The 21,801-nt window shown below is 45.6% G+C and overlaps 1 protein-coding gene across 1 annotated transcript in view; it reads right to left on the bottom strand.

The window, feature by feature from the left end:
- ETF1 (eukaryotic translation termination factor 1) overlaps positions 1-21,235 on the bottom strand; it is a 69,949-nt gene extending 48,714 nt beyond the window's left edge. The window contains exons 1-2 of the mRNA XM_040344698.1: positions 21,071-21,235; positions 20,855-20,973 (exon numbers count right to left, since the gene is read on the bottom strand). Of these exons, the coding sequence (XP_040200632.1) occupies positions 20,855-20,940 (86 nt within the window). The 5' untranslated portion in view covers positions 20,941-20,973; positions 21,071-21,235. The remainder of the gene's footprint in view (positions 1-20,854; positions 20,974-21,070) is intronic.
- Between the last annotated feature and the right edge of the window lie 566 nt (positions 21,236-21,801).

The raw sequence follows: 21,801 nt of genomic DNA, 5'->3' as shown, positions 1-21,801 counted from the left end.
AGCATGAAATCGGTGAAAAAAAATTCACCGATCTCATGCTTGTGGTTGCTTAGCAGCCGCAATCGCGGCTTTGTTTACTTACGGGACCCGGGCGTGACGTCATCACATCGCGCCCGGGTCCTCCGACGGTCATAGAGATGACTGGTGACCATCTGGTCACCAGTCATCTCTATGCTTCCTGCGAGCGCCGGACGATTCGTTCTCCGGGCCCCCGATGGCACGGGAGAGCCCGGAGAAGCACCGGATGGCGGCGGGAGGGGGGGGATGTCCCCTCCCGCCGCCTGTAAGAACGATCTAGCGGCGGAACCGCCGCTATGATCGTTCTTACGTTGTGCAGAATCGCCGGCAGTTTAGAAGGATATCTGAATGATGCCTCTTAGCTGCAGGCATCATTCAGATATCCACCCGGAAAGCCCAGGACGTCATATGACGTCCACTCTGAACGGCAGAAGTTCTTTGTGGACGTCATTTTACTATGGGCCGGTAGGGAAGTGGTTAAGAGGCTGGGCGGGACTGACGTTTTGACGTCACTTCCGCCCAGCAGAGCTATGAGGACGGGTGAAGGAGATTTCTCCTTCAGTCCCATCCCCGCTCAGCTGCCGGACACATCCGATCCCCTCCGCCGCTACCGACGGCTCCGGTAAGCGGCGGAGGGCGCGGGAGAGCGGCGGGAGGGGGGGGGCCCCCTCTCCCGCCACCGATAACGGCGATCTCGCGGCGAATCCGCCGCGGAGACCACCGTTATCGTGTACACCACCGCCCCCTGAAAAGATGAATATCTCGGTTGTGGCAGCAGCTGCTGCCGTTATCGAGATATTCAACTTTAAAAACAGGACGTCTTTTTGACATGGGGCGGTGGTCAAGTGGTTAAACGTCTATCAGCATTTTTACAGCTGAAAAACATCTCAGAACCCACTAGTTTTTTTTTTTTTTTTTACGGCTTCAAACTGCGTACAGCCTATGTGTGCATGGACACATAGCATAACATGGAGAGTTTATTGACTAGAAAAAAAAAAAAAAAAGGTCTACTGCCAAAAACAGCTGCTGTAAAAAACATCCAGTGTGCACGAGGCCTTAATAAAAACATACAACATGCCAAATGGGTATAAAGCCCAGCAGCCACTGTCTGTATAGAACTGGTCAGTGCCCGCGTTAGGCAATACTAGCCAATTTAAAAACAAAAAATGTATAACTTGCGGTCTGACAATCTACTGAATTCTTAAAAGGTCAGTAGAGAGGTACATTTTCAAACTATCCTTCTACATAATATAAAAACAGCTTTTCATTTGTGAAATGCAGTTCTCAACAGAAAGATTTTATGGTGTGTGCAAAAATTACATTTTCTGTCAGATGCCCTTATTTAAAGAGAAAAGACTAAGCTGCACTCAGGTATGCTGCCCCGTACAGAAGGATGTCTGGTGGAACATCAAAGCCGTACCCATGAAGGCCATGGCAACAAAAAACAAACAAAAAAAATAAAATGGGTGAAGTCCAATGGTAAATCACGCCACCACCTGCAAAACCTTGCAGCCAAAGCTGGCATCCATGGAAGCAGCCTCATCCACTTCACAGAGTTTAAAATGTATGTACCACGTCTCCTCCAGCTTGGTACCGGAAAGTCCATGGTGTACAGACTGCTCAGGTAAAAAGAAGCGTTGGCTAGAAAGGATTGTTTCATTATGCTTCAAAGCAAGCTTAAAGTGATACACACACCATGTTTCATTTACATTGTTCCTTCTATTTCTGTATAATGGCACTGTAGATTAAAAAACAAAGTACCTTTTTCATAATCGATATAAAGCCGTTACATGACCCAGCTCTTTCCCAGGCTGTCTACAGGGAAACATAAGCAGGAGGAGCTTCTAGTCCTCTGCTGCTGGTCACATGCTCAAAAAACAAACAAACATGCAAACAGTAGAGTATACAAAAATATATTTTGAAATCAAATCTTTATTTATGCAAGTGGATTTCTGCCAGTCCCAGGCTGCGTCACAATCCTCCAGCCTTTGTCTCAGAATAAGAGGGAGGTGAAGGTGCTGTCATTTACCAGCAAGTACAAGCCCACTTGTGACTCTATAGCCACATGGGCTGATCAGATTAGAAACCTAAAGAAAACAGTGTGTGCAGAGCTGCCAAAACTGCTCTAAAACTTGGGCAGAAGGGGAAGATAGAGAACGAGAGATAGAGATGAGAGAGAGACTTTTGGAGTAAAAATATATCTAAAGATGGTTTTCCGTTTAAGATACATAATTTAGTTTATTTGCAATATTTATATTTTTTGGTAAACGCAATGAATACAAGCTCTGCAAGCGGAGATGACATGCCCTGCTGCATTCACACACCTTCACAGTAACCAATGCAATAAAAACGTTCAGGAATATTCCTTTATCCTATCGTTTTGCAAATCTATGTACACTACAAACTGTACGATTAAATTGGTTCTGATATTGCCGTTTTAATAACCTCACAGCTTATTATTCTGAAATAGGAAACCTTAATTTTGTTTGGAAATATTAAAGATTCTAACAACCAGCAAGAATAAGCGCATACATTTAAAGAGCACCGGTCATTTCAGATCCATCATGGCAGCGCCCGTTTGCGGGCATCCACTCACCTGCTGCCACATCCCTCACCTTGTGTCACTGCCGCATTACCAGCCATCCCATTAAAGTGAATATTCACTTCATTTGTAATATTAACCCCCCAACAGCATATACTAGGGATGTACCAATATATTATCAATTGAAAATAAGCTTATCAGCATTTTGCAGAGGGGTGAAAAAAATAAAATAAAAATAGAAGAGGAAAAAAGGAGGGGGGCTTGCCGATAATGGCATGCTGTGTTCCATGGACTTAACGTAAAAGTGCATTCTCAATTTCCGGTTCCGGGACTTTCATTTTGATGCACCACTAACATATTCAGTAGCACTTAGTCCCATTCCGATCCATCCTATGCTGCTGAGGTTTGAAGTCAGACAGCTTGACCCCTGCCCACCATACTGCTACCAAGGAGGTGCGGTCAGTCAGCCCTCATTAACCATTAGTCTCTGGAAGCAGAGGGCACATTGACAAGTGCAATCATTGAGGCCACCAAGGGAGGGGTCAGCTTCATTTACAAAACCATCTTAAAATCAGTCAATGCCAAGCCACCAAATAGGTTTACTAGCAGCTGCAGATCCCTCACATAGCTAGCGCCGACTGTTCGTAAAGGGGTTGCAAAGGTTTGTTTTGTATTTTCTAAATAGGTTCTTTTAAGCTAGTGCATTGTTGGTTCACTTACCTTTTCCTTAAATTTCCCTTCTAAATGGTTTTGTTTTCTTTGTCTGAATTTCTCACTTCCTGTTCCTCCTCACTAAGCTGTTCTGGCTGACTAACCTCCATAGATGATGGGGCAAGCTTACCGAGGAGAAAACAGGAAGTGAGAAATTCAGACAAAAGAAAAAAAAAAAAAAAAATTTAGAAGGGAAATCAAAAGGAACAGTCAGGTGAACCAACCCCTTTAACCAATAGGCAAATGAATCCACTGAAATTAAAGCGGAAGTTACCATATCAATACAGGAGCCTTCTGGTACAAAGAGGTGACGTCCTGCCCGCAGTCTGTGTGGCCGGAAGTGGGTGCAAATACCAGTCTTCAGACAGGTATCTTTACCCCCCCTGAAAAGGTGTCAAATGTCACACCGGAGGGGGGGGGAGGGGGGGTTTTCCAAAAAGCAAGAGTTCCACTTTAGGGTGGAGCTCCGCTTTAACAAAAATTAATAAAATTGGATATTGTGTCGGAGCACCAAAATCGAGTTTGCAAAACCAAGGCGCAAATTCCATGAAAAAATTGCCCACCAAAAACACCCACCATTTTATTCTTTGAAGAAAAAAAATAAATAAAAAAAAATTACAAACTGCTGCCCTACTCCAATGTATTCAATCTTATTCCAACCTGGAGCACCTAATTTTCGAGTCAACTACAACTGATCATATTAACACATGCATCTCATTTGCCCATCTTGTTCCAACCTTCCTCAGCAATATGGCAGTGTGTGATGTTGTAGCACAACAGGCTACTACCATTTTAAAACCTGTGGGTTCATAACAGACAGAGCCCATAATTTGTGTTTCTAAACCCAGTGAAATCGGTCTGTATAAGCAGTAAAGCATGCTCGTTTAACCCCCCTGAAGTTCCACAGTGGGTAGATCTGCATTGTGTAAAAAGGCTGTTTGATTCTGTCTGCTCTGTTCCTCCCCATCTTTTACTGTCTCCAATCCATCTGATAGAAGAGGCTAGGGTACAAGCTGCACATGCTCAGTTTGGGGTGTATTGCTAGAGAGTTTTTTTTCTTGGGAGAGTGAATGTGATCAGCACAGGGCCAATCAGCTCTGCCCAGATGGACAGGGGTCCTGCAGCCTGGTAGGAGTTTTGTTCTGCTCCGACTGTCCTATTTAAAAGCTCGTAGAAGTCAGAAGATTGCTATATACTTCTGATGCCCATTGCTCCAGGGGAGCAGATTGTTTCTGCCTTTATCAATCTCTCCAGTAAGTGGCGCAATGACCGGGAAGCAGCGGGAGCACCCCTTCCGCTGCCTATAAAAGTGATCCCGTGGAGAATCCATAACAACGGTTAATGTCAAAATAATGACACAATGTGGGCGGTCTGGAAGTGGTTAATTAGACACCGATAGCACAGTCTTGTGACTTCTCTTCAGAAAATGGTATTTAGCAGTTTATATTTACTAAATAAAAATTGCATTTCCATGTACTTTGTGGAAACCAGATACTGTATAGTGAATGCAGGGTCCTGGGGGTTTGGCAACACATTAATGCAGTGCACTTTCACCCCCTTCCTGCCCAAGCCATTTTTCAGCACGGTCACAATTTGAATGACAATTGCGCGGTCATGCAACACTTTACCCAAATCAAATTTTAATCATTTTTTCCCCACAAATAGAGCTTTCTTTTGGTGGTATTTGATCACCTCTGCGGGTTTTATTTTTTGCGTTATAAACAAAAATAGAGCAACAATTAAAAAAAAAAAAAAATAATAATTTGCTTTTGCTATAATAAATATCCCCACAAATATATATAAAAAAATGTTTCCTCAGTTTTGGCCGATACGTATTCTTCTACATATTTTTGAAGAAGAAAGAAGACGTCGCAATAATCGTATATTGATTGGTTTGCACAAAAGTTATAGCGGCTACAAAATAGGGGATTTATAGCATTTATTTTTTTTTTTTACACTATTTTGGGACCATTCACATTTATACAGTGAACAGTGCCTTTAAATATGTACCGATTACTGTGTAAATGTGACTGGCAGGGAAGGGGTTAACACTAGGGGGCGATCAAGGGGTTAAATGTGAATCCTAGTGAGTGATTCTAACTGTAGGGGGAGGGGACTGACCAATCTGTGTCCCTATGTACAAGGAACACAGCATCGGTCTCCTTTCCCTGACAGGACGTGGATCTCTGTGTTTACACACAGAGATCCATGGTCCTGCTCAGTTACTGGGCAATCGCGATGGCCGCCGGGCACGTGCATCGGGTTCCCAGTAACGCGACGGGCGCCCGCCCCCTAATGGCTCTGCAAGGCGAGTACATCATATGACGTCCCCCCAGAACAAGAGCACCATCGTGCTGCCGTCAATTGACAGTGGCCAGTAGTAAAGCGGTTAAAGTTCCACGCATATATATTTTTTTTTGCCAAAAAAAATTATTATACTCACCAGAAAGGGCTGTTGCTATGCGGAAGTATCTCTTCTGCCTCTTCCTCCACCGCGGTCCTCCTCTTCTTCGTCCTGCGTCACGGTGTCTTGTGGTGAATGGGGCGTGCTGCCTTCTGGGAACTGTGTGTAACCTAGGAGGCAGCCGCCCATTCACAAAGCGTTGTTTGAGTCGCGCATGCGCAGTAGAAAACAGGCAGTGAAGCCGTAAGGCTTCACTGCCTGTTTCTCTTAGTCAGGATGGAGGCACCAGGACCAATCGATCGCCGTTGGGGGCCCATGTTTGCCGGCGCCTAGGACAGGCAAGTGTCCTTAGCTGCTGACTTTTAAAAAAAAAAATAATAATTTGCGGGTGGAATCCCACTTTACGCATCATTTATACATTAAGCAAATTTTTTTATTTATTTTTTGATATGTCAATAGAGTGCTTTTGAGGCAACTTTCTTTTGGAACAAAAGTACCGACACTTGCATACATTTTTATTGCCATGTCTTTTAGCTGCAGGGATAGCACCGAGTGAGCTAGCAGAACTATTTTATGAACCTCTTTCTATTGGTAATTCTAATATACATACGCCCCTGTCCTCCATTAGCTTATAATCCAATTTATCCAAGGTTCCCCAGCTCAATATTCATACATACACATACTAGGGCCAATTTAGACAGGAGCCAATAAGATCATACCATACCTAGAGTTCAGTCCCAGGACAGGATGGCTATCCTAGGTAGTCACCCCAGTCCAGCCATGAAGTGCAGGGTTTCTGTGTTGGCATACTCATAACTTGAGTGGTTGTTCCATCACATAATCCTGGGTCTGTGGGGCTCAGGTTCCTGTATATTGGCATCAAAAACTTACATTAAACAGTACCTAGTAAACTAGTCATTTAAAGTGGTTGTAAAGCTTCACTTTTTTTTTTTAAAATAACAAACATGTCATACTTGGCTCCACTGTGCAGTGTGTTTCGCACAGAGTGGCCACGATGCACGTCTTCTGGGGTCCCTCTGCGGCTGTCTCGTGCTCCTCCCCGCATCAGCTAACCCCCTCTGGGAAGCTCTCTCCCAATGGAGTTAGCTTGCGGGCGCACTCCGAGTTCTGGATCTATCGTCCATAAGCCGCCAACTACAGGACTCGACACCCTTCCGCGTCATTGGAGTTGATTGACAGCAGCGTGAGCCAATGGCTGCGCTGCCATCAATGAAGAGCAAAGAACAGCCGAGAAGACCGGCCGACATCAATCGTGTTCGACGCGGGACATTCTAGGGCTCAGGTAAGTAAACTCAGGGGGGGATGCATTAAGGTGAAAAAACATGAACCTTTACAACCCCTTTAAAAGGGTAGTTCCACTTTTGCAGCCAAATCGGAACAACATCTACTTTATATTTGTTACATCTCTCCATTGAAATAGCAGAACTTAAAATATTGTTTACACATTGCACAAAAATTGCCTTTTCTGACTCCAACATTGCAGCATACACGATATAGCTTCACCCCTATATCTACCCACATGACGTGATTAGCGATATAAAAGACTGGACGGAGCTACCGTCCCCATGCTCCTTTTTGTCCTCAGAGATCAAACACCTACAGACCGTTACACTCAGGATAAGCTCTTACCTGGCGACTATGTCAGCGTCCATTTTGGTTCAAGCCTGTCACAGAACGCAGTCCCACATTTTAGGCTGCTAAATGCACCAACAAGGTGTGGAGCCCCTTCTGGTGGCCTTTTGAGGCTGAGGTGTTCTCTAATCAGAGACGATATCCCTCCTGTGGCATGCCTGCTGTAGGGTCTGGATCCAGCAGCTGGGACTATGGAACTCTTTCCAGGTCTGTCAGTTTTCTATAAAACATAATTTTCTTTATCTTGCTCGGTCTAAGATTTGCCAGGACCACGTAGTGCAGGGGCCTGCCTGAATGCATACAAATTGAGGCTCTTAAAGTTTGGCCTTGTATTGTGTGGTTTTGGTAAATCTGAAGGAAAAAAATAAAAATCTGCAGAGGATTGTATAATGTGTAGCCAGTAGGGATGAGCTCCGGCGTGTTCGCACAGTCAACGTGCAGAGCCCTCCAGGAAGTCGGCGCTGCGATCTCTGCAGCCGAGCACCAGTAATGTCTCCCTGCCTGCGATTAGCGCAGCGCCGTGCAGACTTCCTTGTGGGCTTAGCACGTGGACTGTGCGAACACGCCGGAGCTCATCCCTACTAGCCGGCATAAAAGGGTCCTTTTGTGTGGATAGGTGTTTGCTTCCCTATAATTGTACTAGCCCATTATTAGAACAGAGGCAGGGGAGAGCAGAGTCTCTCAGATGCTCTATTTAAAGGGCACAAATGGCCAGGTAATGGATGCCTTGCGATTAAGGCATCCAGAAAGGCAGTATCTCATTCTGAGGAACAGTCAATGACAGGCAAGTCTTGCCATTATAGCAATATATAGTCTATTACAGCCCCGACCGCTCACACTCCCGCTCCAGGAGGTCCAGAGGCCCTCTGGATTGTCAGTATTTTTCCAGGGCAGAAAGTGACTCCTCCATTTCTGACAAACCCCAGTACAAAAGGGCACAAATGTACATTTAAGAGACAGCGCACAGCAAAAAAAAAAAAAAAAAAAGTCTATAGCTGCCTCACCTACGGTCCTCCAGAGCCATGCTCAGCTCAGTCACAGCCAAAAGAGCGTTGCCTCTAAAACCCTGGGCTGCCGACCCATCCTCAAAGCAGAATTGCTGTAAACTGCCTTTTGATCAGATGGTGCTGTTCGGCCAAAAACTGGAGGCTGCCATCTCCAGGGTTACAGGAGGTCTTCTGCCAAGGCCTTTGTGGCTCTCTCAGATACCCAGAAGCCCTTTTAAATGCCAGGCCTTTACAGGAGGCAGTTGGAGCCAGGCTGCTCGAAGTGGCCCAGTTCTGGCAAGACCACTGCCAAAATAGGCAGATTCAGTCCACAATGGCGCAAGGCCATTATAAGTGCCAACAGGCATTGGTGATGTCAGCATCCCAGTGCATAGGTCTTCTCGGGACGATGGCTTCAAGTATCCCGATGATCCCCTGGGTTCACTGGAAACTCTGTTTTCCAAAAAGGCTTGCTGATGCAGTGGAAGAGTGTTTGTCTAGACCAGGGATCCTCAAACAACGGCCCTCCAGCTGTTGTAGAACTACACATCCCATGAGGCATTGTAATACACTGACATTCACAGACATGACTAGGCATGATGGGAATTGTAGTTCCTGAACAACTGGAGGGCCGTAGTTTGAAGACCCATGGTCTAGACCATCCAATCAGAATCACCAGATAAGAAACGCCAAACAGAATCATGCGTAGCCATGGATCATTGTTACCACAGATTCCAGCGCATGGTGTGGCACCACCTGGGAAAAACTCCAGATCCAGGGCGAAAAGGCGGGACGCACAGCCAATCCCTCCTGAGAGGTGGAACCGATCAGGACATTGGCACAACAATATCTCCCAGATTTGAAGGCCATATATCTTCCAAGTCAGAACTTGGAAGTGTATAGCCTATCCAGAAAATTCAAGGATCCCCAACGAATAGTCCCTTCACCATGAAGTGTTTAAACCGATCATCCACGAGTAGAGGTATCCACAACTGGATCTTTTTGCCTCATCAACCAACTGTAAGGTGAGCCAGTTCCTCTCATGCTACCCTCATCCATTAGCAGAGGAGATGATGCCTTGACCCATCCTTGGGTTGAGCAACTAGCCTATGCCTTCCCTCTTTTTTCTTATCCTGAAATTCCTAAGGTGATTGTTGACATAATTTGACAGTCACAGTATTACCTTACTGGCCTCGTAGACCATGGTTCTCTCTGGCAATGGATCTCAGGGTGCGCCCACCGATCACTCTGCCTGTGACTCCTCATCTACTGTCGCAAGCAAATATCCTACATCCGCCGCAACCATCATGACTGGCCTTAGCGGCCTGGAAATTAACAGGCAGGGGTTACAAGAGTTAGGATGTTCTCCAGAGGTTATTAGAGCTACACAGTTCCAGAGAGGGGTTGACCTAATCTACTCCAGAATATGGTATAGGTTCACAAGCTTTATAGCCAGATGTCAGTTTGACCATAGTGACCCAAATCCTGTCTTTCCTGCAATCAGGTTTGGATATGGGGCTCGGCCAAAGTTTGCTTTAGGTGCAAATTTCAGCAATCTCAGCTTTTACCCAAAAGAAATGGGCAGCATAGCGGCACTTCATGAGAGCGGCACTTTGACTACGCCCTCCCAAGAGAAATAAGATCCCTCAATGGGATCTGGCAGTAGTCCTAAATTTTCTAGCAAACCCCTTGTTGTGCTCTGACAGAAGAGCATGGGATAGCACCATAAAAAGGGCTTTCCCAATAGCCATAACTTCAGGGGGATGGGTGTCGGAACTTCAAGAATTGGGGGCAGTCAAAACGTATTCCATGTTCTTCCCAGACAGGGTTGTGCTGAGACCATTGGATCACTTCGTCCCAAAGGTGGCATTGATATTAAATCTCTCCAGTGAATGGGTGCTTCCAGCCTTCCCAGCGGAATCCGATGCCGATCTGCAAGTGCTGGACATTCCAAAGGTCCTCAAAGTCCATCTCCAGGCTACTTCTACATTCAGACGTTCTGACAGAATTTATCATACCTACCAGAACATTTTAAAGGAAAGCGGCCTCAGCCAGAACAATCTCGGCCTGCATGGTAAAAACTATTCACCGGGCATATAGAGCGGCCATTAAGGATCTTCCGGAGGATGTTAGCGCTCACTCAACCAGGATGATGTCTTCTAGGGTGGCACAGGCAGCAGTGTCTGGAGACAGTCTGTAAAGCGGCTAGCTGTCATATACGTTCTTAAAACACTACAGGTTGGATCCAGCCGCTCTCACTACAGTAGAGTTTGGGAGAAAAACTATCCACGCTTCTAAATCTATTGTCAAAGACTAAGTTTGCAACATTAAAGCCTCCCTCTGATCTTTACACTTTATATGGAGAATGGGGGGGGGGGGGGGGGGGGGGGGGGAGGTAGCTCTCAGTCAGACTTTTATAGAGCTAAACAGGTCCTGTGGGTGGATATAGGGGCAGTGCTATATCATATGTATACTGTCATGTATTGGCATAAGGAAAATAAAAAATTACAGTAAGCATTTGATACAATTTTCCCTTTTTTTTTTAGACACCATTTTCTGGAAATTACAGCAAGGGAAACAAATTCTACTTTATTCTCTTTGTTAAGGGGGGATTACAAAAGTAGTGTTTACCATAAATCCGTCCGAGACAGATATCCCCTCAGTTGTACTGCATTTAAACACTATCTCAAGCTGGCCATAGACCGATCGAAATTCAGACAGTTCAGCAGGGACCAGCCAAAAGTCGATCTATGGCCGTTCCTGTTCTATTGATTGACTTCTCACGAAAGGGCATGTTGAAAAATTTTGTTCGATCACTGAAGCCAGATTCATATATGGGCAGCTTAACCACTTAAGACCCGGACCAATATGCAGGTTAAGGACCTTGCCACTTTTTGCGATTCCGCACTGCGTCGCTTTAACTGACAATTACACAGTTGTGCGACGTGGCTCCCAAACAAAATTGGCGTCCTTAGAGATTTCTTTTGGTGGCATTTGATCACCTTTGCGGGTTTTATTTTTTGCGTTAAACAAAAAAAAAAAAAAGCGACAATTTTGAAAAAAAATATTAATTTTTTTTACTTGTTATAATAAAATATCCCCCAAAAAATATATAAAAAAAAACATTTTCTTCCCTCAGTTTAGGCCAAAACATTATTTTACTTATTTCTGGTAAGAGAAAAAAAATTAAAAAAATCGCAATAAGCGTTTATTGATTGGTTTGCGCAAAAGTTATAGCGTTTACAAAATAGGGGATCATTTTATGGCATTTTTTTTCATGACTGCGACATTATGGCGGATACTCGACACATTTTTGGGACCATTGTAATTTTCACAGCGAAAAGTGATATAAAAATGGACAGATTACTGTGAAAATGACAATGGCAGTGAAGGGGTTAACCACTAGGGGTCGCTAAGGGGTTAGGTGCCCTAAGGGAGTGATTTTTACTGTAGGGGGCGTGGCTGTAGGTGCGACGTCACTGATCGTCGTTCCCTATAACAGGGAACAGACGATCAGTGACACTGGCACACAGAACGGAGAAGGTGTGCTTATACACACCCCTTACCGTTCAGCTCCTGTGACCCGATCGCGGGACACCAGCTGCGATCGGGTCCGAGGGTCCCGCGGTCACGGAGCTTCAGACCGGGTCGCGAGCGCGACCCACAGCTGGGCTCTTAAAGGTGACGTACAGGTACGTGCCTGTGCCCAGCCGTGCCATTCTGCCGACGTATATCGGCGTTAGGCGGTCCTTAAGTGGTTAATCTAAAGTGTATGCTACCTCAGCATTTCATATGTCTGTTGTACCATGTACACGTATTAAAAATGTCCTGGTCTCTCTGCATTGCTGCCTTTGGTGTCCGTTTATGAAGCAGCAAAAAATGTTTCACTGCTCCATTCTCAGTGGAGATTGTTCTCAGAATGCGGTTTATGAAGCGGTGTAGATAGTTTCTTCTTTGGAGGAATGAGGCAATCTACAAACGCTTCGAACAGAATTCACCAACACACAGATGAGGTGTCCTTTTATTGAGCAGTATTAAATTATCACTGCTCAGTAAACACATTCCTGGAGGAGACCGCCCACCTAGTAAAGAAAATCTACACACACACACACACACACACACACACACACAGTTACTATCTTGGGGGTCTGATCGAGGAAGTCAAAAATCTTCCTAATTTCCCCAGGATTCTGTACCTCTGAGCTGGGGAATCTGGGAGTGTAAATTCTGGCAGATCGCCAGTGAAGTGCTGAGATCACAGCTTCATAAACTGGGCGTTTCTGTGCCAGACAATCACAGCTTCCCTGTGTGCGGAGATCGTCAGAGAACACGTTCTCCCCCCGATCATCTGTTTCATAAACTGTTAAAGGACCGTGATGATCAGCACAGATCCCTGGGATCACCCCTGTTCATAAACGTACACCCTTGTGTGAAACCGGTAGTCCTGTTTTCCCATTTCAAACTGAACAAAGCAGGCAAAGCACATGCAACCCAACAAGGTCAGTTTTTGTGCTAGGAGCAGACTGCCTGTCCCCCAATAGCCAAGAACAGTGCCAACATGACCCTCTAACACAGCTAATCAATGGGAAGATCAGTATATTGTAGTCTCACTCCAACCCAAGGTTAAAAATTGTTTTAATATCTGTACACAAACATTTTGCCTTGCCTTTCTAGTTTAAATTGAATGGGTTGTTTTAGGAGGCAAGCGTTCACATATAAATTTAAAGCGGGGGTTCACCCTGTTAAAAAAAAAAAAAAAATGTTTTTTTTTTATTAGACCATTACATTCGGCATCGTAGCGCGAGCTACGGTATGCCGGTCTTACATTTTTTATCCCCGTACTCACTGTGCTATCGATGATTGAAGAATCCGGGGAATGGGCGTTCCTATGGTGAGAGAAGGTGATTGACGGCCGGCCCTGGCACGTCGCGCTTCTCCGGAAATAGCCGAAATAGGCTTGGCTATTCACGGCGCCTGCGCATAGCCTGTGCGCAGGCGCCGTGAATAGCCGAGACCTACTCCGGCTGTCTTCGGGGAGCGTGACGTGCCAGAGCCGGCCGTCAATCATCCTCCCTCTCCATAGGCACGCCCATTCCCGGGAGTCGGATTCTTCAATCAATCATCGATAGCACAGTGAGTACGGGGATTAAAAATTTAAGACCGGCATACCGTAGCTCGCGCTACGATGCCGAAAGTAATGGTCTAATGATGTGAAGGAGGGTGAACCACCGCTTTAAAAGGTTTAGGAGCTGGGCTTCTCAATTGCATGTTAATGAGAGCTGGACTGCCCCCCCAGCCCAGCTATTGCAACAGATCATGCTGAACTAGCTGAGAAATTCTTTCAGTCAGCCACCATGACAATTACTCCACAGAAACATCTCAAGATAAGAAATGCAAAGTATGTATGTATATATGTATGCATGTACACACACACACACACACACACACACACACACAATAGAAAACACAAAGTGGTGTTTTCTCAAATTTTACTGCAAACGTAGAAAAACAAACACTTTAAAAAGGGGTTGTAAACCCTTACAGACCACTTTGACCTACAGGCAAGCCTAGATTAAGGCTTACCTGTAGGTCCAGAAATATCTCCTTAACCTACACGGTTAAGGAGATATTTCCAAGAAAGACAGCACTGATGTCTACTGCGCATGCGTCGTAGACAACGGCACGCAGGCGCACTGAGCGTGCCGCTACTAACGGCATGTACGGGAGTGACATTGCTGCTCCGGCCAATCACTAAGATACCCGGAAGTCACTCCAGGTATCATGGCAGCGACGGAGGATGTATCCGAGGACCGCTGCGGGGGCTTCATTCACAGGCAAGTAATTTATAATGAGCTAGTATGCTGTGCATACTAGCTCATTATGCCCTTGTCTTGCAGGGTTTTTTTTTCTCTAAGAGAGGGTTTACTTCCTCTTTAATGGTTGTACTGCTCCCCTGTATACACAAATCCTACACCATTATAGCCATATCTTGCATTGATAAGGGCCAAGAAGCCTGAAAACAGCTCAATGTAAGGCAGGCCATAGATGTGAATTTCTTTCCTGCAACCATGGCTGAAGCCATCCCCACCAGAAGACTAGCGACCAATAACGACAATCGTAAGTAAATCCAGTAGGCTGGTTGTACCCAAGTTGATCAACTTGGCAAATTCAGCCTGCCCACACACGGTTCGACCAGTCTATGGCTGGCTTAAGTTTTACCGACTCTGTAATGTTCATTGAAGTGTTTTTTTTTTTACCCCCAAAAAATGCTTTTCAAAGACCACTGCGCAAATATAGTGCAACAAAATATTGCAACGACTGACATTTTATTCTCTACAGTCTCTGCCAAGTAGAAAGAAATACTATTTTTAACTTGTAAGCAACAAATGTCAGAAAACGCTTAGTCTTTAAGGCACCATTCACACCTGAGCGATTTTCTGCCTGAAGCTCAAACACACTGGAGAAGAAGGGGGGGGGGGGGGGGGCCCACAACAACTTCTATATGGAGATGTTCACATCTCCAATCCCAATTGCCTGAAGTTCTGGAGCTTTTTTTGTCGCTCAAACTGGGCAGATTTGCGCATGTATGGTGCTTTCTAATTCACATAGAAATTAATGGAAATGTGCAATTTTCTGCTAAAAAAATATTAAATATATATAGCAATCATCCATGAACGTAAACCATTACACAAATTATATATATATATATATATATATATATATATATATCACACAATTGTCAGTTAAAGCAATGCAGTGCCGTATCCGTACCACAAAAAATGGCCCGGTCATTGGGCAGCCAAATCTTCTGGGGCTGAAGTGGTTAATGTGTCACTAGCAGAAAGCTGAAAACTCCTATGACTGGGGCAGCCACATGCAGACAAATACAACTATGGCCTGTGAGGGAAACCGTCTTAATACCACAGTCTGACATTTCACTGCCTCGTCATGACTACAGTGCTGCAATCAGCAAGGAACTTTGCCGATTCCAGCACTGTAGTGGTGACAAGGCAAGAGATGTGTCAGACTACTGTACAGAGACCACTGCTGTTTATCTACAACCTGCCATAGAGAGTTTCCCGCTAGGACTGAAAAAAACAAAAAACACACAATTCTAAAATACAATTATGGGGAAACAGTTGGATTATAACCACTACAGTATATGAACTTAAGGGCTTGGCAGATTATTATTATTATTTTTTCTTTTTAAACCAGGCAAATATTGAACATGAAAAGTACACAGAACTGATAGAGCAAGGTCAGGAAAACTTCTCCATATGGTATTTCACATAACTGGAAACTAAAATGGGGGGGGGGGGTAATCAATTTAAAAAACTTAAACAGACCAAGCAAGGGGTTGATGAGGAAATACACATACATATATATATATATATATATATATATATTTGATAGTACCAAAAATTATATAAATAGCCCATTAAAAGAATAATACCAACTTCCACTGCAATTTTGAGCTTAAGACGCCTTTCACACTAGGGCGTTTATCAGGCGTTTTTGGGCTAAAAATAGCGCCTGTAAAACGGCTCCCCTGCAGTCCTGGTGTGAAAGCCAGAGGGTGGTTTAACCCTTTTTCGGCCGCTAGCAGGGGTGAAAAGCACCCCTCTCGCAGCCGAAAACCTCAGCAAAAATTACGGTAAAGCTTTATTGCCGATGCCACCCACACCCCAGTGTGAAAGGGGTCTTAATCTAAAAAATTTCACTCGGGTCTCGGCTGCCCCGCCGCCATCCTCGGTGAGGGAATCAGGACGTGAAGCCTTGCGGCTTCACCGCCTGATTCCCTACTGCACATGCGCAAGTCCCGCAACGTGAATGGGCAATGTCTCCTGGGACACACACAAGGTCCCAGAAGACACCGCACCCCCATTCCCCAGGAGGCAGCATGAGGAGAAGAAGGACAACGGACCGCAGATCAGGAAGTGGCAGATTAGGATGATCTGCCTAGCAACAGGCACTTCAGGTACGTTTAAAAAAGTTGTAAACACCAAATGTCAGAAATAGGCTTAGTCATGAAAGGGTTAAAGCTGAATTCCAGATATGGATTTTATTGCATAGTTACACTGGTCCAGCTTGGACCAATGCAAGTATGCGTATGAAATACTTGTTGGACTGCTGTGGAAGCAGGAAATCACTGTAGTAGCCCCTGCTGTCTTCGGGGTCCTGTGCCAAGCAGCTTCATGGGCACCATTCACAACACAATTTTATTTCTCCTCAGTGAACACCAACGTGTTCTCCAAATGAGGGAAAAAAAAAAAAAATTGCTCTCCCGCCTTTTCACCTCGTTCAATCGTGGAATGCCTTGCATCAATTTATTAAAATTCAAGAGTTGAATTTTGAGGGAGCTCCAATCTCCTGTGTAAAAAGTTGCAGTTTTTGTAGCTGCTGACTTTCAATAAACAGCCATTTACATGTCCCATGATCCAGTGCCGTCCTCTCCCAGGCTAGTTTTTTACTAGCCTTTGTGGTCCTGGATTCGGCACCCTAACTGTGACTTCCGATCCAATCGCCTAGGGACAGGAACCTCCATACTATGGCCCCCCAGATGCTGCAGAACTACAGATTGTAAAACTCTGACATTCACAGACATAACTAGTGTCATGCTTGAAAGAGGAGGCTTTAGGCCTCTTTCACACTGCCGTGACGTAATTTCAGGACATTCCTGTATAAACTTGGTCTATGGACCTCAACTCGCATGAAAGTCAGACCAAAGTAGTACATGTAAGAATGGTCATCATTGGGAATGACTTGTCATGCGACTTTGCAGTCCCAAGTGACACAAAACGCAGAACATCCCCTTTAAAGTGGAGTTCCACCCAAAAATGGAACTTCCGCTTTTCGGAACCCTCCCCCCCATCCGGTGTCACATTTGGCACCTTTCAGGGGGGAGGGGGTGCAGATAGCTGTCCAAGACCGGTATTTGCACCACTTCCAGGTATCGACTCCAGCGGGAGTCACGCGCCTTCGCGTCAACCCCCCCCCCGCCGTCTTCTGGGAAACGCACGATGCGCCGCGTTACTCGCGCAGTAGGGAACCAGGCAGCGATTCCCTCACTGAGCATGGCGGCAGCATCCGAGGACCGAGGGACTGCTCGTCCTCGTTTGCTGACTTCGCTTTCATGTCCTCCGCTTTCATGAAACTCCTTGATACCAAACAATTGCACACACACAAAAAAATAAAAAATAAGTGCCATGTAGCAGGATCTGCACCACTGTCATCCTACCTCACATTAGCAGCTGTGATCTAACACCAAGCTTCACATACTGTACAATATTAAAAAAATAAAAATGATATACAAGTGATTTGTTGCTCACAGCAACCATATACAAAACTTTTGTTTCCAAACCTCTTTAAATACTACTAGAGAAAATAAACCTGCTGCTTTTCCTTCCTGCATGCTGGCCATATACTTGGTCCTTCAAGATTTTCTATTTGTAAGACCCCTTTCACACTGAAGCGTTTTTAGCGTTAAAAATAGCGCTGTTAAAACGCTCTACATGCATCTCAATGGACCCTTTCACACTGAGTCCTGCAAGTAGCATCTTTGGAGCAGCTTTTGGGCACTGAAAAAAACGCTCCAAAAACGCCCCTCTCCATTGAAATGAATTGAAAGCGCTGTAAAAACGCCTTACCCTTTCACACTGAGGCACTGCAAAAACGCCCTAAAACTTTAGGGTCTTAGCGGTGCTTTACCAGCACATTGGGATTGCAGATGAGGCTTCGCTCGATTAACGCTCGAAAAACGCCCCAGTGTACTTGAAACCTAAAGCGGAGCTCCTCCCTATTTTGACACTTCACGTTAATAACATTGCAGCCGCGATTGCAAGCAGAAACTGACTTTTTTGGTTACAGTACCCGTTTTATCGTCATTTGTCACCCCCTTCCTGTCTGTTAGCTGCGGGTACTGTGCGGGCAGTGCGTAATTTCCTTTTACTGCAGTGTCTCCTGGGAGCTTTTATCATTTCTCCCAGGAGTCATTGCGGTTATCTTTCTTACCAGTTCTTGATGTATTTCGTACAGCGGAAGCGACGTGTTGCCATCACAACGGGGCGGGTGCTTCCTATGACGCCGCCGTTGTGATAGCAACACCAGAGGTTATCGGTGCTGAGGTGCGGAAAGCGAATGCGCGAGAATGGGGCGGTGCTTGATGGTAATTCATCATCACCGTATCCAGGAAGTAAACGCTTGTGGGTTTCACATGGCCACAAGCAAAATGAGAACATTTTTAAAAAGTGTCTTGTTAAAGCGGAGTTCCACCCAAAAGTGGAACATCCGCTTAAAGTGGTAGTAAACTCTGTACTACCACTTTCGCCTACAGGTAAGCCTATAATAAGGCTTACCTGTAGGTATAAAGAATATCTCCTAAACCTGTACGGTTTAGGAGATATTCCCCTTGTAATGCGCCACTGACTGCAGCGGTGATCTTCAGCTAAAGGCCCGGCAGCTGCCGGAAAGAAAGAAGTCTCTTGCGCAGGACCGACGTCATCGCCACTCCAGTCAATCACAGCACTGGAGCAGTGATACCCGGAAGACACGCCAAGGCAAGATGACAATCTCCCTCGGCGTGGACCAGGCAAGTTCCCCGCACCTCGTTCCAAGGTAAGGATTTCATAATGAGCCAGTATGCGGTGCATACTAGCTCATTATGGCTTTTGCTTTTCAGGTGTGGGGGAGAAACAGCGGCTTTACTACCGCTTTAAACCACTCATTGCCCCCTTACATGCCACATTTGGCATGTAATTTTTTTGGGGAGTGGCACTTTCTGTTTAGAGGAGTGGAGCGGGTCGCTGGATCGTGGAGCAAGTGAGTGTCTGTTTATTAAAAGCCAGCAGCTACACTTTTTGTAGCTTCTGACTTTTAATAAACATAAAAAAAAGTCTGGAACTCTGCTTTAAAGTGGTAGTAAACTCTGTAGTACCACTTTAACCTACAGGTAAGCCTAAGCTTACCTGTAGGTACAAAAAATATCTCCTAAGCTTTACAGGTTTAGGAGATATTCCCCCCGCAATGCGCCGCTGACTGCAGCGGCACATGCGCAGCGGGGATTGACGACATTGCCGCTCCAGCCAATCACAGCGCTGTAGCGGCAATACCCAGAAGACACGCCGAGGAAAGAGGTCATCTCCCTCGGCGTGGACCAGGTAAGTTCCTCTCACCTCGTTCCAAGGTAAGCATTTCATAATCAGCTAGTATGCGGGGCATACTAGCCGTTTATGGCTTTTGCTTTTCAGTTTTAAAAAAACAAAACAAAACAAAAAAAAAAACCAGCGGGTATACAACCGCTTTACGTTTATTCGGGAGATCGGCGGCCAATTTAAATACAGTAAGAGAACTTGCATATACAACGCGATTCCCTCATGAGACACATATTTAAATTGTTAAATGTAGTGGGAGCTCCGCTTAAAGCGGGAGTTCAACCAATTCCTTTTTTTTTTCCCCCTTCGATTCCTGCTCGTTCGGTCTAGGGGAATTGGCTATTTGTTTTAAAATATGATCCGTACTTACCCGTTTTCGAGATGCATCTTCTTCCGTCGCTTCCGGGTATGGGTCTTCGGGAGCGGGCGTTCCTTCTTGATTGACAGTCTTCCGAGAGGCTTCCGACGGTCGCATCCATCGCGTCACTCGTAGCCGAAAGAAGCCGAACGTCGGTGCGGCTCTATACTGCGCACCGACGTTCGGCTTCTTTCGGAAAATCGTGATGCGATGGATGCGACCGTCGGAAGCCTCTCGGAAGACTGTCAATCAAGAAGGAACGCCCATTCCCGCAGCCCATACCCGGAAGCGACGGAGAGGATGCATCTCGTAAACGGGTAAGTACTGCTGCTCATATTTTAAAACAAATAGCCGATTCCCCTAGACAAAACGAGCAGGAATCTAAGGCTAAAAAGTGCTCTCTAAGGGTGAACCCCCGCTTTAAGTTTATTCGGGAGATCGGCGGCCAATTTAAATAAAGTAAGAGAACTTGCATATACAACGTGATTCCCTCATGAGACACATATATAGATTAAATTGTTAAATGTAGTGGGAGCTCCGCTTAAGTCTACCCCCCCCCCCTTTTTTTTTATGGGTTTGAAAATGAAAACATAATTCATTACATCAGGGTTGCCAACTTTCAGTACATTTACAAACAGTTTGTAAAATCCATAATGGTTGCATTTGTCCACGAATGTCAGTTACAGACATGCAGCCATAATGGACATTCGAGGAAAGATGCAAAAAGTACATATTTTACAAACTGTTCATAGAATTACTAAAAGTTGGCAGCCCTGATGCCCATCGTGGGTTAGATTAGAGGAATACGTGGCCATGCCCCCTCCATAGGGGCCACAGCTGATCAGAGTGGTCGTGCCATAGAGAAGGTAAAGCTGTGATGGGCCCTCGGGTACATGGCTTATACAGGTGGGTGAGGCAGAGGCCGGCGCAGTAGAGACGGCTGGACAGCGGCGTGCTCGCCCTCCTGCGGCCTGCTCTCCCTCTCCATGTCTCCGCTCGTCAGTCATTACACTCAGCGAGCCTCACACTTACCCTCTGGCCGCCTCCAAGCTCTTAATCAGCTTCTTGATTTTCCAGATCTCCACGTTTCTGTCTGCCGCACTCGGATCGTCCGCCATCTTCTCTCCTCCTGCTGTCTAAAGCCGATAGAGCTGTTCCAACACAAAAACCACACGGTTAGCTTACACGGCGCCAGTCACAGGCATCTCTTCATTCTATGTCAGTGTTACCGCGAAAAGCGGCCCTTACCTGTCCCCCCCCTTATCCTCGGCCCTCCGTGTGGAGCTCAACGCCCGCTTTCAAAGGAAGCAGCCCCAGCTCCCAGATGTGACGTAGAAACCGGCTTCTTTCTTCGCCGCGGCTGCTGGTGCATGTGTTGCAATCCAAGCTTGCTCACATGGGTCCATGAGCTCACTTCCTGCCGCCAGCACCTCACCATCGCATTGGCCAGCCAACTGGAAATAAGGCAAACTTTCATTGGTCGGTGGAGCGGGCACGCCTATGATGCCTCATGGTTGCTTGGCGTGTGAGAAGAAGTGTAGTGTTCCTTCCTGGGGAATGTCGCCCTGTTTGCGTACGAAGCTCAAGCGGTTTACCCGGTTTTGGTGTGTGGTTTTAGGGAAAGAGCCGCTGCCTAGATATATGGGAGATTATATATATATATATATATATATATATATATATATATATATATATATATATATATATATACACACACACACACACACCGCCCTACTTTCTGAGGGACACCTTTTTGCGCACAGCATGTAGGCAAAGGACACGTCCCTGGCTACAGAGATCCAGAAAATGATTGGATAAACCACAGAAACGCTTTTTGACCTCTATTTTTCCTTTAGGCTAGGTTTACACTACTGCGATGCGATTTTCATCCAATTTTGTGTGTGCACTGATGCAATGCATTTTTGCAGTGCAACTCAATGTGATTTTTGACATGCGTTGGGCCCCTTTCACACTTGGGT

The sequence above is a fragment of the Rana temporaria genome, chromosome 3 (assembly GCF_905171775.1).
Source record: "Rana temporaria chromosome 3, aRanTem1.1, whole genome shotgun sequence".
NCBI lineage: Eukaryota > Metazoa > Chordata > Amphibia > Anura > Ranidae > Rana > Rana temporaria.
Note: the sequence above shows the minus strand (reverse complement) of the source record. Positions and strands in the feature narration are given on the sequence as shown.